The following is a 12339-nucleotide window of genomic DNA, read 5'->3' as shown; positions in this document are numbered from 1 at the left end:
ATGTCAAGTGACGATGAAAGAGGATTGATAAATTTTTCTTTGTCATAACTCTTTGTGATAAAAAACCCAAAACATATATACTTACATATAGTTCTCTTCGTGTTAGTTGCGATATTTACTTACTTACTTACATAGTTATCTTCATGCTGAATAGCACAACCAGCTGATACCAGGGACCTCAATGTTAGTCTGTCCTGTGTGCATCTCTGAACCTGTCCCCATGTTCAGTTGTTGTGTCTATTTTTATTAACAAAGGTTACCAATTGGAATAAACAATTGGAAAGACGGATAACTGGTATTTTGAGCTCCTGTGTCCCATTCAGCAGGATCATGCACGTAATGGAATTCGCTTTATTTCCTTATATAAAGTAGAAATTACGTAAATAAAGATTTTTTGACCTAAATGATCTTCGATATGACACAAAAACATGATATAAATTTTGGTATGAAGGTGCATTTAATAAATGGGTAGAATGACATGTAAAGTGTGTGATATATGTTTTCTTTGAAAAAAGAGTGACAGGTTTGCTTTCCAGTCGTTTGACGTCACCTAACGTCATGGAAATATGAAATGGTGCTAAGTAAATCTGCTTTATGCAAAGTAAAATCGCTGTATATTAAAAAAAAATCATGTGATTTTTTGCATACCTACTTTCGATTGATTGTCATTTAATAATACAAACGTAATCCTACAAAGTACAAAGTAATTTTTTGTACGTTTTCTGTAAGTTTTTTTAACAATTCTTGAATAAATCATTTTTTCTCGTAAATATCCTCTAATAACAATGAAACATTCGAGTATATGTTCTTGTTTCTTTATTACTGATAATGTTTTTGTCTGTTTCCATTATGCATATATTAATATTTGAACCAACCAGTCAAATATAATGGTTGAACATGACATAACAAACAAAACAAACCTATATTGTTCTGTCCATCCTCTAAGTCATCCTTTGTCAACATTTAGAACGATTAAGACCAAATATTACAGCGCTGCCTGACTGTGAAATACGACAAAAAGCTACACATTTCTTACTTATTTGTCAAGAATTGATTTCTACTTCAAACATTGTGCATCTACATGAAGTGCAATGTTCTAAAAAAGTGGAATTCCAATGATGAACCATTCTTGGAAGGGAACATGTTCGTTTCTAGGGTATACCATACGAATACAATTTAGGTCATTTTAACCTACATTTAAAGTGTCGTCTTATGTAAAAAAAAAGTACACATACATGTGTTTTAACAATTTCATTGTGTAAACTGAAATGATATTTTGTTTTATTGAAAGAAGACTTAAAGGAACCTTAAACTATGTAAACAATTAAATACTATATACTCACACACACCCTTAATATAGCATTAAAATATTATGGTGTAATTAGTCCACATTACATGTTGACTGAATTTTGGGAAATCAATTTGTTGATAGATATAATAAAATTAAGTTGTTTATAAAATTTGATTTTTATCCAAAAATATGTAGAAAGAGGGATAACTCCTTTGACATTTCAAGTTAAATAAGACACTGAGTTAGATCCCTTTTCAACAAAAATATTAATATTGTGAAAATTAGCGACATCAATCAACCAGACTTGTGAGGGATTTATTAGGACCCGACACTCCAAACCACAAAGATAGTGTAATGTTTTGCAAAAAAGCAAATTGCAATTTAAAATATGCAAGTACTAATAGTTGTAGAGTGTTTCGGCAGTTATGTCTGCAAGAATAGCTGATGTTTATTTTAAGTGAGACCTGATTATCTCGTCGCTAATGTTTTTGTGCTTGCTGAATGCTATAATAGGTCGAGCATCAAAAGAAGATTTGCATTCAGAATTCCTAAGTACAATATCCCAATACTTTAAAATTCGCTTTTTGAGTCCTTTAAGGCAAGGATTAAATTTAGAAACCAATACCGTAGGGTTACGTAGTGCTTGCTTTGGAGTCTTTTTGAGGATGAGTTTTGTTCGATTTGTGTTTGTTGTTTCTTTGATAATTGGGTCGATTTCTTGGGGAGAGTAGCCCCGCTTTGACAGATGCGCCTTAAAATCATTGAGTATAGCATTCAAAATTGTAGGGTCGGTAGTATTTCGTGCATGTCTAATGCATTCTCCTTTAATGAAACCTTTAAACACAGATGGGCTATGAGCGCTCTGTCTGTGTAGATATTGAAAGTTGTTTGTAGGTTTGATAAATGACTTGATGTCAAGCTTGTTAAAGGTTTGAAATATGGGGCCTTTGTAAACTGTAGTATCAAGAAAATTCACAGAAGATGGTGATACTTCAAACGTTAATTGAAGATGCTTGTGACAATGATTGCCAATTTGAAAAAAAAAAATCCTCTATTTCCTCTGTGGTGCCATTGAATATAATAAAGCCATCATCCCGATATCTTCCATGGAACACAATTTTGTTTGCATGACGAAATTGTGTAACAATATGCTGTGTGATTTGATACATTCTAATGTCACAAATTTCTGGACTTGGAATTGCACCCATGCTTGCTCCAATGATTTGCTTGTAGAATTTTCCGTCAAATTCAAAGTAATTGTTTTCTAAAACGCATTTCAATAATAGCGTTAGCTCCTTGGGTGTGGGATAAGGAATGTCTGATTTAATTTTATTAGCCTGTGTGTAAGCCTCGTGCACCGATGAAAGAAGTTCATTGAATTCCATGTTTGTGTACATGCTTGTCACGTCATAAGTAATTAATAATGCGTTAGGTGGCGGCGTGAGGCTTTCAATTTTGTTGATAAAGTCCGCAGTATCTTTAATATACGTTGATTGTTTTTGTACGATAGGGACGAGAAAGTGATCGCAGTACTGTCCTATTTTCCTTGTCGGCGTGTTGCATTGCGCGATAATTGGTCTACCAGGTGGTAATTTTCTGATGCTGCAATGACCGTTCATTAAAGCGTTGTAAATGTGTTCAGGAATTTTGTGGGGTTTTGGTAGAAGATAAAGATGACCACATTTTAATGACGGTTTATTGTCATTCAGAAACTTGTAAGTTTCTTTGTCTAGTGACCCATTTATATGCATTTCCGAAAGTATATTTTGAATATCATTATGCAGCTTGAGCATGTTCGGTTCAGGTACTTGCATATAGTGTTTGGATAACAGTTGTCGATGTGCTTCTAAGACATACTGATCTCTGTTCATAATGACAATGGTATTACTTTTATCTGCTTTTCATATAACGATGTCGTTGTTATTTTTAAGCGATAAAATAGCCGCTCTCTCAGATTTAGAGATATTCGATCTCGTGTTTACAATTTCCATTGAGGAAAGTTCAAGTTTTGTTTTATCTATGTAATCCTCGAGTTCTCGGCAGGCCAAAAGGCGGCATAAACCCAGACTTTGTTTTAAAGGGGTGAATCGGCGAGTTGTCCCCGGTATCAAAGTGGAATTTGCATCTGAGTTTTCTTGCAAATTCGTCAAAGTCTTTGAGAAGTAAACGCTTAGCGTTGTTATTTTTTGGCGTAGGAATGAATTTTAAGCCTTTGCTCAAAAGTGAGAGCTCGTCTTTGGATAGCGTGTGTCGTGATAGGTTTAACACGAGCTTGTCTCCTATGGCCGTAGATTTTTTACAGTGAGCCTGATAAGCCCGTAAATAATTACACGTGCGTTTCACGGTTTTGTTTTGTTTACTCCGTCTATTTAATCGTCGAGCCATTTAAATAGAGGAGCTGCGTGTGTACAATAACAACAATTAGTGTGTAGGTTAGGTAGGAATCCGTCTAATTACCAATGTGTGTTGGTAGATGATATTTTGTTTTATTGAAAGAAGACTTAAAGGAACCTTAAACTATGCAAACAATTAAATACTATATACTCACACACACCCTTAATATAGCATTAAAATATTATGGTGTAATTAGTCCACATTACATGTTTACTGAATTTTGGGAAATCAATTTGTTGATACATATAATAAAATTAAGTTGTTAATAAAATTTGATTTTTATCCAAAAATATGTAGAAAGAGGGATAACTCCCTTGACATTTCAAGTTAAATAAGACACTGAGTTAGATCCCTTTTCAACAAAAATATTAATATTGTTTGTTTAATTTAAACAAGTATTATGATGAACACACAGATAAATAAACATGTTTAAATTGTGTTCACTATTACACTGTTTTAACAAGCAAGTGGTAACATATTTGACTAATACATAGTGAACGTTCGATCAAGTTGATAATGACAAACTGTGATCCATCAAAATAAATTACAGATGGAAAATGTACGATTTGTTGATGACACAAAATATAAATGAGCTTTATTATGGTCTAATCAATATTTAATATATTTTATATATCATTTATGAATGCAGTCATCTATATATAATTACAACCGTGCAATACTTTATAGAAATTTATTGAGCAATACCTACTCTATTGAAGACTGTTGAGTATTTCTTAATAATCAATTATATCAAGTTTGCATGAAAATTCATTATATTCAAATTACGCAGCAGACACGCTTAATTTGATGACCACGAACAATTTAACGTTATATAAATGTCAATATGTACCGTGTCTCCATAATGTCCGTCAACAAATTAATATCGTTGAGTTGAGTTCATTAAGACGCAATTTTAAGTTCATATATATTTTTTGCATATACATACATGATGTGTAACATAAACCATGAATGCATTTACTATCCTATATTGAAACATAAACCCAAGTTTGGATAATCATTGATAGCTAAATAACAAGAGTCTGTATTACAGTCCATGAGAGTCATACAAAGGTCAATTTAAGTTGCGGGTGTTAAGGAAAGTGACTAGCAGCATGTGCACGTTTTTGCAAACCCGTAAGAATAATATCAAACAATAAAACAATCTTTTGACAATAATGTATTTTTCTTTATCGAATATGTTGCTATTTGTAACAAAATAATCGTATGAACATTTGAATTTTTGTTAATAAACAAAACAATGCAGTAAAAGATAGTTTTATTCAAAAGACAATTTTATCACAGTAAGCATTTAGTTCAATTATACTAAGGACATGATGGCAAGGCATAATATAACACTCGCAAACAGATTTCATCTCTATTTTATATCACTTCACAACAGAAATAAATAGAGTTGCCTGAAAACACATTCAACGTTACATTCAAGTTATTTGTTTACAGAAAGAACAAACAAAAATGTTTGTAGCTTGAGATAAAACTTGCCTAAGTTTTACAAAATAATCTATCAGTATTTGAAATATCATTAGTTTTTCTTGTAGGAAGTGATGGTTGTCTTTAAATTGGTAAATGTAAAACGCAACAAAAAATATCACAGATTCTGGACTTTTTCAGACAATTATAAAAATGATAAACAATTAATATCTATTATAAAAAAAACTTAAAAAAAAGAATCTGACTGCATAAAACAAATTCTTCAAAAAATAAAATACAGTGTATAATTTTTTATCAGAAAAGTATTTTTCATTAAACCTGACTAAAATTGCTTTCATTTTTGTAGTTGCTCTCAATGTTTATGGTGACCTTCCACAACAAATAAAAAAAACTAAATTGTTCTTGACTCTGATTTTAAAACAAATATTTTTTTGATAATTCGAAAACAAACAAAATCAAACTTCTAATATACAAGAAAACATGCTTGTTCTAATGTTTTTCGAGAGAAAGAAAACATTTTTCTTCTTCAAAATTCGCTTAAAGACGTCTTAATAATAATACAAAAAGCACTAAGAAAATATCAATCTTGCAAACATTCTCTGGATATCATCATACTGTTGTACACAGATCCAACTAATTTCACCTTTGACCAATGACCTCAAAGGTCAACATCCAAATGTTGTAAAAATCCCCAACTACTACTATATCAGGCATATCTTATCAAAAGAAAAAAAAATATCAAAAAATGCACTATCGAAGAATACACCCAAAAGAGGTTAAAATGAGCGTGAATAATAAAAAAACATTGAAAGATTAAATGCACATGTGTTTGTTGTTTAGTCAAATTATTTTTTTTTACAAAAATACACAATATTATTTAAAAATATTGAAACAATTTTTATAATTAAAAAAAATTATTTTTTACATGGTATGCCCTGTTTTATTTTAACACACACCCTAACTGATTTACATTAATGTTTATTCATGAGATGCTAATTATTGTTCTACTTCAGTGGAGAGATCATCTCTCTGACGTGCGGCTGGGGGGTGGGGGATCCTCTCAGTGATGACCCAGGGGGGCTCCTAGGGGGTTCTGAAATAAAATAATCATATGTCACACACAGTTCAAATATACAGGTTTATCAATACAATAGTTTCATACATAATTTACGCCTAATTATACAGTATCTGTTTTACAGTAGATGTCATTAGGTGAAATAGACCACAGACAGAACTAATAATATATACTATAAATACACAAATTTGTAAGTAACATATTTCTCTTAATTTTCTTTCCAATATTGCAACATGATGTTCACAAAAAAGGCTAAATATATGAACATGAGTAATAACACATAATTTTTACATGTTGATTCATGTAACATGCTATTTTGAAGCAATGTACAATGTACACTAGTAATGTGATAAAAAATGTGGATTACACTGTAATTAACTTACACAGTATATTAATATCTAATCAACCCTTCAATCTACATGTTACATACATGTAACCCTTTTGTCTAATGTAACATGCTCAGGTAAATGAAACACCTTAAACTGGTGAAGCAAGAATAGTGCTCTCTGTCTGATATAGGGGATGTGTAATGATGAGCGTAGCAGGAGAAATTGACATTTAACATGACATTAGTCCGAGATAAAAGGGATACAATGTGTATTTATGAATTTAAGTCAGCTTTCCTCAACCCGTTAACCGATAGAGTGAGAGATCACCTACCTTTGTTAACCAATGGAGTGAGAGATAACTCACCTTTGTTAACCAATGGAGTGAGAGAATACCAACCTTTGTTAACCAAAGGAGTGAAAGAATTCCCATCTTTGTTAACCAATATAGTGAGAGATAACCTACCTTTATTAACCAATGGAGTGAGAAAATACCCACCTTTGTTAACCAAATGGAGTGAAAGAATACCCACCTTTGAATGGTCCCTGCTCCGTGACGTCCTGACCAGAGATTGGAGGTAGAGGGGGAGTGTTGGACATGGACCGCCGAGTCGACATCTCAGAGTCGCTGAGTCGGACTCGCTTGTTTCCTGCACTGTTGGTCACGGCTCGAGATACTGGGGTGGTAGTCGGCACGTCTTTAGAACCTAGATATATAATATAATAGCATTCTGATTAGGTCAATACACGGTTTATAGATCTGATTACAAAATTTCGACCAAGGAACATATAATTACTCATATTTGTTATCATCTCATTTTTTGTTTAAAATCTATGTCACAATTATGCTAAATCCCTTTCCAATTGTTGCAATTTGTAATTTCAATTGTAATTCTCTAAATGATCATTATAAAATCCATTTAGTGTGAATGCTCAACACTCCCATTTTTTACTGATACAATGACATTGACACAGTCTATCAGTTCATGACCTTGAATGTTATTGTCATTTTAACTTTACAAGTACATAAGACTTTGACCTTGATCTACCTTTGAATGACCTTTGTCAATTTGTGAGGGTGGGTTGGTTAACAGTGACATAAGACATATGAATAACCTTTCTTGCCAGTATGGGTCGATTAATATAATATGTGACCTTGACCTACCTGTGAATGACCTTGGCCTATTTGTGTTGGTGGGTCGGTTGACGGTGACATAAGACCTGAGGTTGTTCTGTGAGGCGTTGATTAGCCGGTCGTCCGTCAGGCCCGGGGATCCATACTTTGTACTGTGTATGACAAAAACAGTGTTACCCTGATTGTACCACAGCTATACTGTGGAATCATTAGATTTCGTGGTGGCTCAATTTTCGTGGAATTCGTGGGTACCTCTCATCCACAAATTAACATCCTCCACGAATTAATAAATTAGGGTAATAAAGTCATATTTCCTTTGTAGGTTTAAGAGGATACACGAAATAACGTCCCAACGAACCTGTAAAATTTAAGCAATCCACGAAAATTGGCCCCCACGAAATTTAATGATTCCACAGTATACAACATGGTCCATACTTAGTACTGTGTATGACAAAAACAGTGTTACCCTGATTGTACCACAGCTATATACAACATGGTCCATACTTAGTACTGTGTATGACAAAAACTGTGTCACCCTGATTGTACCACAGCTATATACAACATGGTCCATACTTAGTACTGGGTATGACAAAAACAGTGTAACCCTGATTGTACCACAGCTATATACAACAAGGTTCATACTTAGTACTGTGTATGACAAAAACAGTGTTACCCTGATTGTACCACAACTATATACAACATGATCAATACTTAGTACTGGGTATGACAAAAACAGTGTAACCCTGATTGTACCACAGCTATATACAACAAGGTTCATACTTAGTACTGTGTATGACAAAAACAGTGTTACCCTGATTGTACCACAACTATATACAACATGATCAATACTTTGTACTGTGTATGACAAAAACAGTGTAACCCTGATTGTACCACAGCTCTATACAACATTATCCATACTTAGTACTGTGTATGACAAAAACAGTGTTACCCCGATTGTACCACAGCTATATACAACATGATCCATACTTAGTACTGGGTATGACAAAAACAGTGTTACCCTGATTGTACCACAGCTATATACAACATGGTCCATACTTAGTACTGGGTATGACAAAAACAGTATAACCCTGATTGTTCCACAGCTATATACAACATGATCCATACTTAGTACTGTGTGACAAAAACAGTGTTACCCTGATTGTACCACAACTATATACAACATGATCCATACTTAGTACTGGGTATGACAAAAACAGTGTTACCCTGACTGTACCACAGCTATATACAAGATTATCAATATTTAGTACTGGGTATGATAACAATACAGTGACATCCTTGCCTAATGTATGATGTATGTTATATTGAATCATCTACACATTAAATAATCATACAACAAAAAATCAAATAAGCAACTTAAATAAAAAGATTAAGTACAAATCAATTAAGAAAAGATAATTTTTACAACTTCGTTTTTTTAAGCTTTTTTTTCTAATCAAAGTTAACAATGAAAAATACCAATCATTTTAGTCAAAATTGCTCTAAGTTTTTCAAATTTCCTAGGCAGTTTAAAAGCAATTTACAGCCTAACAGCTATAGAATATTCATAATTTCAAACATGTATATTCTCATGCGTCCTGTAGACCCCATATTTACCTGATTGTGTTCTGACCAATCAGCATCCTGTTTATATCCAGCTCTAGGATGCGTGGTGTGTTCATGGAGTTCATTGGATCAGAGGGATCGCCCCTAACAAGCGATGTACTCATCTGAAATTCCATCAGAAAAAAATTACTTAACATGTCTCAGTGTACATGTGAGATAAAGCATCATCTTTGTGTTAATCTGCAATCTCAGGTAATTGTACCAATGAATGAAAACTGTATCTATTTTTACAACATTACTACACTATGATTGTCACTAAAATCCACAAAAATCAATATTTTTGTATGGGGAAAAAAATGTAAATATTGCATTTGATCATGTGACCAACCAAATTCATATCTCTGAAAACTTTTCAACAATGTTTTTTATTTCTTAAAGAAATATATGTGACCTTCAGAGCAGTTTAAATAGTGGTACCATATAGCTCAGTCAGTTGGAAGAGCACCTTAAATTCCAATGGATGTGTTATTATTTGCCTATTACAACAATTCAAATACAACAACTCAAATACAAATACAACAACTTAAATAAAATACAACAACTTTAATACCACTACTCAAATTCAATGGCTGTCACTATATGAGGGCAGTAAAAGTCAGAGCTGTGTTAAAAGAAAGTGTATGTTTATACAAAAATGAACCTAACTACAACTTACATTCCATGTCTGTCGTTGTACGGCGGTGTTATAATTCAGAGCGGAGGATCCCATCAGCCCGGTCTCATCTCCTTCCAGGGGGCGGAGAATCTCCCTCCTGAACAGTGGCTGCTGAGGGGGGTCCAAATTCTACAGAAATAGACGGCCTCAGTGTAACAATGTTATATGATGTTGTACAGAACAAAGACAGCCTAAGTATATCATTGTCATATCGTGTTGTATTCTAAAAACCAACCAACATCATGCAAAACAAAAATCATCAAAGAACCTTCACAGATTAGCGTATCATTTTGTGAATATAAAAAATACCCAATATGTTGCTCCTTGATATCATCGTCTTGCTATAATATTAAAAACTTATTATTTTTAACAATCAACAGCTGGTGACTGACCTGGTGTAGCTGTCTGGTGATTCCTCGGATGTTAGAGGCGGGGGTGGGGGCGGGGGCAAAGGAGCTCATCTCCCGGGACGGAGACACGGTCTGGTGGTGGGGTCGTGTGGGGCGGGTAAGCTTCCCCGCATAACGCTCCTTTATCTCCCTAACAAACAGACAGATAAATGTAGCAAACAGTGATAGAGTCACAGTTCATACACAAATAGTCACATATATAGAACAAATTACAGGGAGATATACACAAGTAATATCATTGGACATGAATTGTTTCAATTCCTTATTACCTGCCACGAATTACATACAGACAGATTAGGTCTCACATTATTACAATTAAGTTGTTAATGATTGATTTTTGAATGCTTTCAGTGCATTTGATAATCCTGTCTATATATTACAATATCAACAAGAATGAATTCTTACATTTCCCAATGTATGACATAAAAAAAGTTTCATTATAACATGGAATCATTTGAAATATAAATGGTTATCTGTCTTGCAACAATGAAATAAACTGTTTCTAATTATTTCTGTAGATTTTTGATAAGCTATAAGTAAAATCCAGTCATATTGAGTAATATGCCATTGCAGTTGGAGGATTGGGATTAAATATGCTTCAAGATCCAAGTTCCAGTAAAACTTGAGGCATGCCAAGACTTAGATAAGTATATGATCAATGCATCTGTACCTTTGCACAAAATAATGTGGCTATGATTGTCAAATTAAAAGTATGTTCTGGAAATGAAAGTAGTTGTGGTTAATTATGGAAAATGAAAGTAGCTGTGAAGATGATCGATTATAAATGACTAGAGCTGACGTGTGTTCACAAAATATATTTAATTGTTGATTCAATGTGACTCAAAAACTGTGCGTTCACAAATCACCTTTGATTGTTCATTTAAGGTGAATGGAACTGGGTGTTCACAAAATATATTTTAATGTTCATTTAAGGTGATTCATGAACTGAGTTTACAAAAATTCTCAATATTTCATCCAAGGTGCAGTTTAGAGTGTGTCACCCATCACGGCAGAATTAAATTACCGCTCGAGTGTCAATGCTCCATATGAATATCTACCGTTAAAAAAAACACATCAGAAAATTAATGAACATTCTGAACCAAGGTGTGCCTATTTACACACATTGAGGCTGCCAGCCACTTGATAATAATAATTTTGTTAACAATTCTGAGATTCCCCAGTCCTTCATTACTACTATTGTCTCTTTGATCCAACATTATCTCTTCCTTTCATATTGTATACAGGGAAATATTCGCCCCAGTTTTATTTTTGCCCCTATCGTCCTCGTTGTCATTAGGTGAATTCAATTTTTGAAATATTGAAATGTGATCAATATCTAGAAGTTGGACCTAACCCCTACGTATTTGACATATATAATAAATAAGTCAAAATTTCCCAATTATGCATATCAACTAGTAGTGTTGTTTTGTTTTTAATTATAATGATCCTAGCCAAGTTTATACATTAATTTTTGCTTCATTGGTAGAATTTGCAAAAAAAACATGTAAAAACTTGTTATAAATGTACCATAGAGCGGAGCTAGCTACCACATTGAGAGTAGGTATTGGAATAATATAAGCTTTTGAATGACAATATATTTTATAATTAGACTGATAAAGATGTGAGGAATTAAGTCAAATTGTAATGTAGCAATATGATATATATGGAATGACAACAAAATAGTGAACAAGCTGTTCACTGCCTGAGGAAAAAAATATTTGACCATGCATATTAGTGCTACAATGTACACAGGAGGTCTAAAAGTTGATAAATAACTTGAAATTTTAATAATACGAAAAAAATTAAATAAATTAATATATAATTGAACATTGACAAACAAATTTGTTAAAATGACCAAATAGTTAATTTATGTGCATAAAGTCATGCATCTTACTCCAACAGCTGGGTGTAATCTGCATCTAAAGGACTGCATCAGAGAAAAACACAACTTAGTTTTTATAGTATTTAACAGAGCAATGGA

General features: G+C 33.1%; 2 protein-coding genes across 5 annotated transcripts in view; one reads left to right on the top strand and one right to left on the bottom strand.

Moving 5' to 3' along the window:
- LOC128170918 (neurogenic locus notch homolog protein 2-like) overlaps positions 1–12339 on the top strand; it is a 658320-nt gene that overhangs the window by 168065 nt on the left and 477916 nt on the right. The window lies entirely within an intron of this gene.
- LOC128170934 (uncharacterized) overlaps positions 4947–12339 on the bottom strand; it is a 278519-nt gene continuing 271126 nt past the window's right edge. For 2 of the 4 annotated variants that reach the window (XM_052836714.1, XM_052836711.1), the window contains 7 exons: positions 12253–12285; positions 10341–10488; positions 9949–10077; positions 9285–9397; positions 7701–7822; positions 7069–7242; positions 4947–6227 (listed from right to left, as the gene is read on the bottom strand). In XM_052836714.1, the coding sequence (XP_052692674.1) occupies positions 6139–6227; positions 7069–7242; positions 7701–7822; positions 9285–9397; positions 9949–10077; positions 10341–10488; positions 12253–12285 (808 nt within the window). In that variant the 3' untranslated portion in view covers positions 4947–6138. Of the gene's footprint in view, positions 6228–7068; positions 7243–7700; positions 7823–9284; positions 9398–9948; positions 10078–10340; positions 10489–11382; positions 11413–12252; positions 12286–12339 lie in introns of all 4 variants that reach the window. The other 2 variants (XM_052836712.1, XM_052836713.1) reach the window with 2 other exon arrangements.

This window comes from Crassostrea angulata, chromosome 2 (assembly GCF_025612915.1).
Source record: "Crassostrea angulata isolate pt1a10 chromosome 2, ASM2561291v2, whole genome shotgun sequence".
Lineage (NCBI taxonomy): Eukaryota > Metazoa > Mollusca > Bivalvia > Ostreida > Ostreidae > Magallana > Magallana angulata.
The sequence above is the reverse complement of the archived record's forward strand: the minus strand, read 5'-3'. Positions and strand labels throughout refer to the sequence as shown.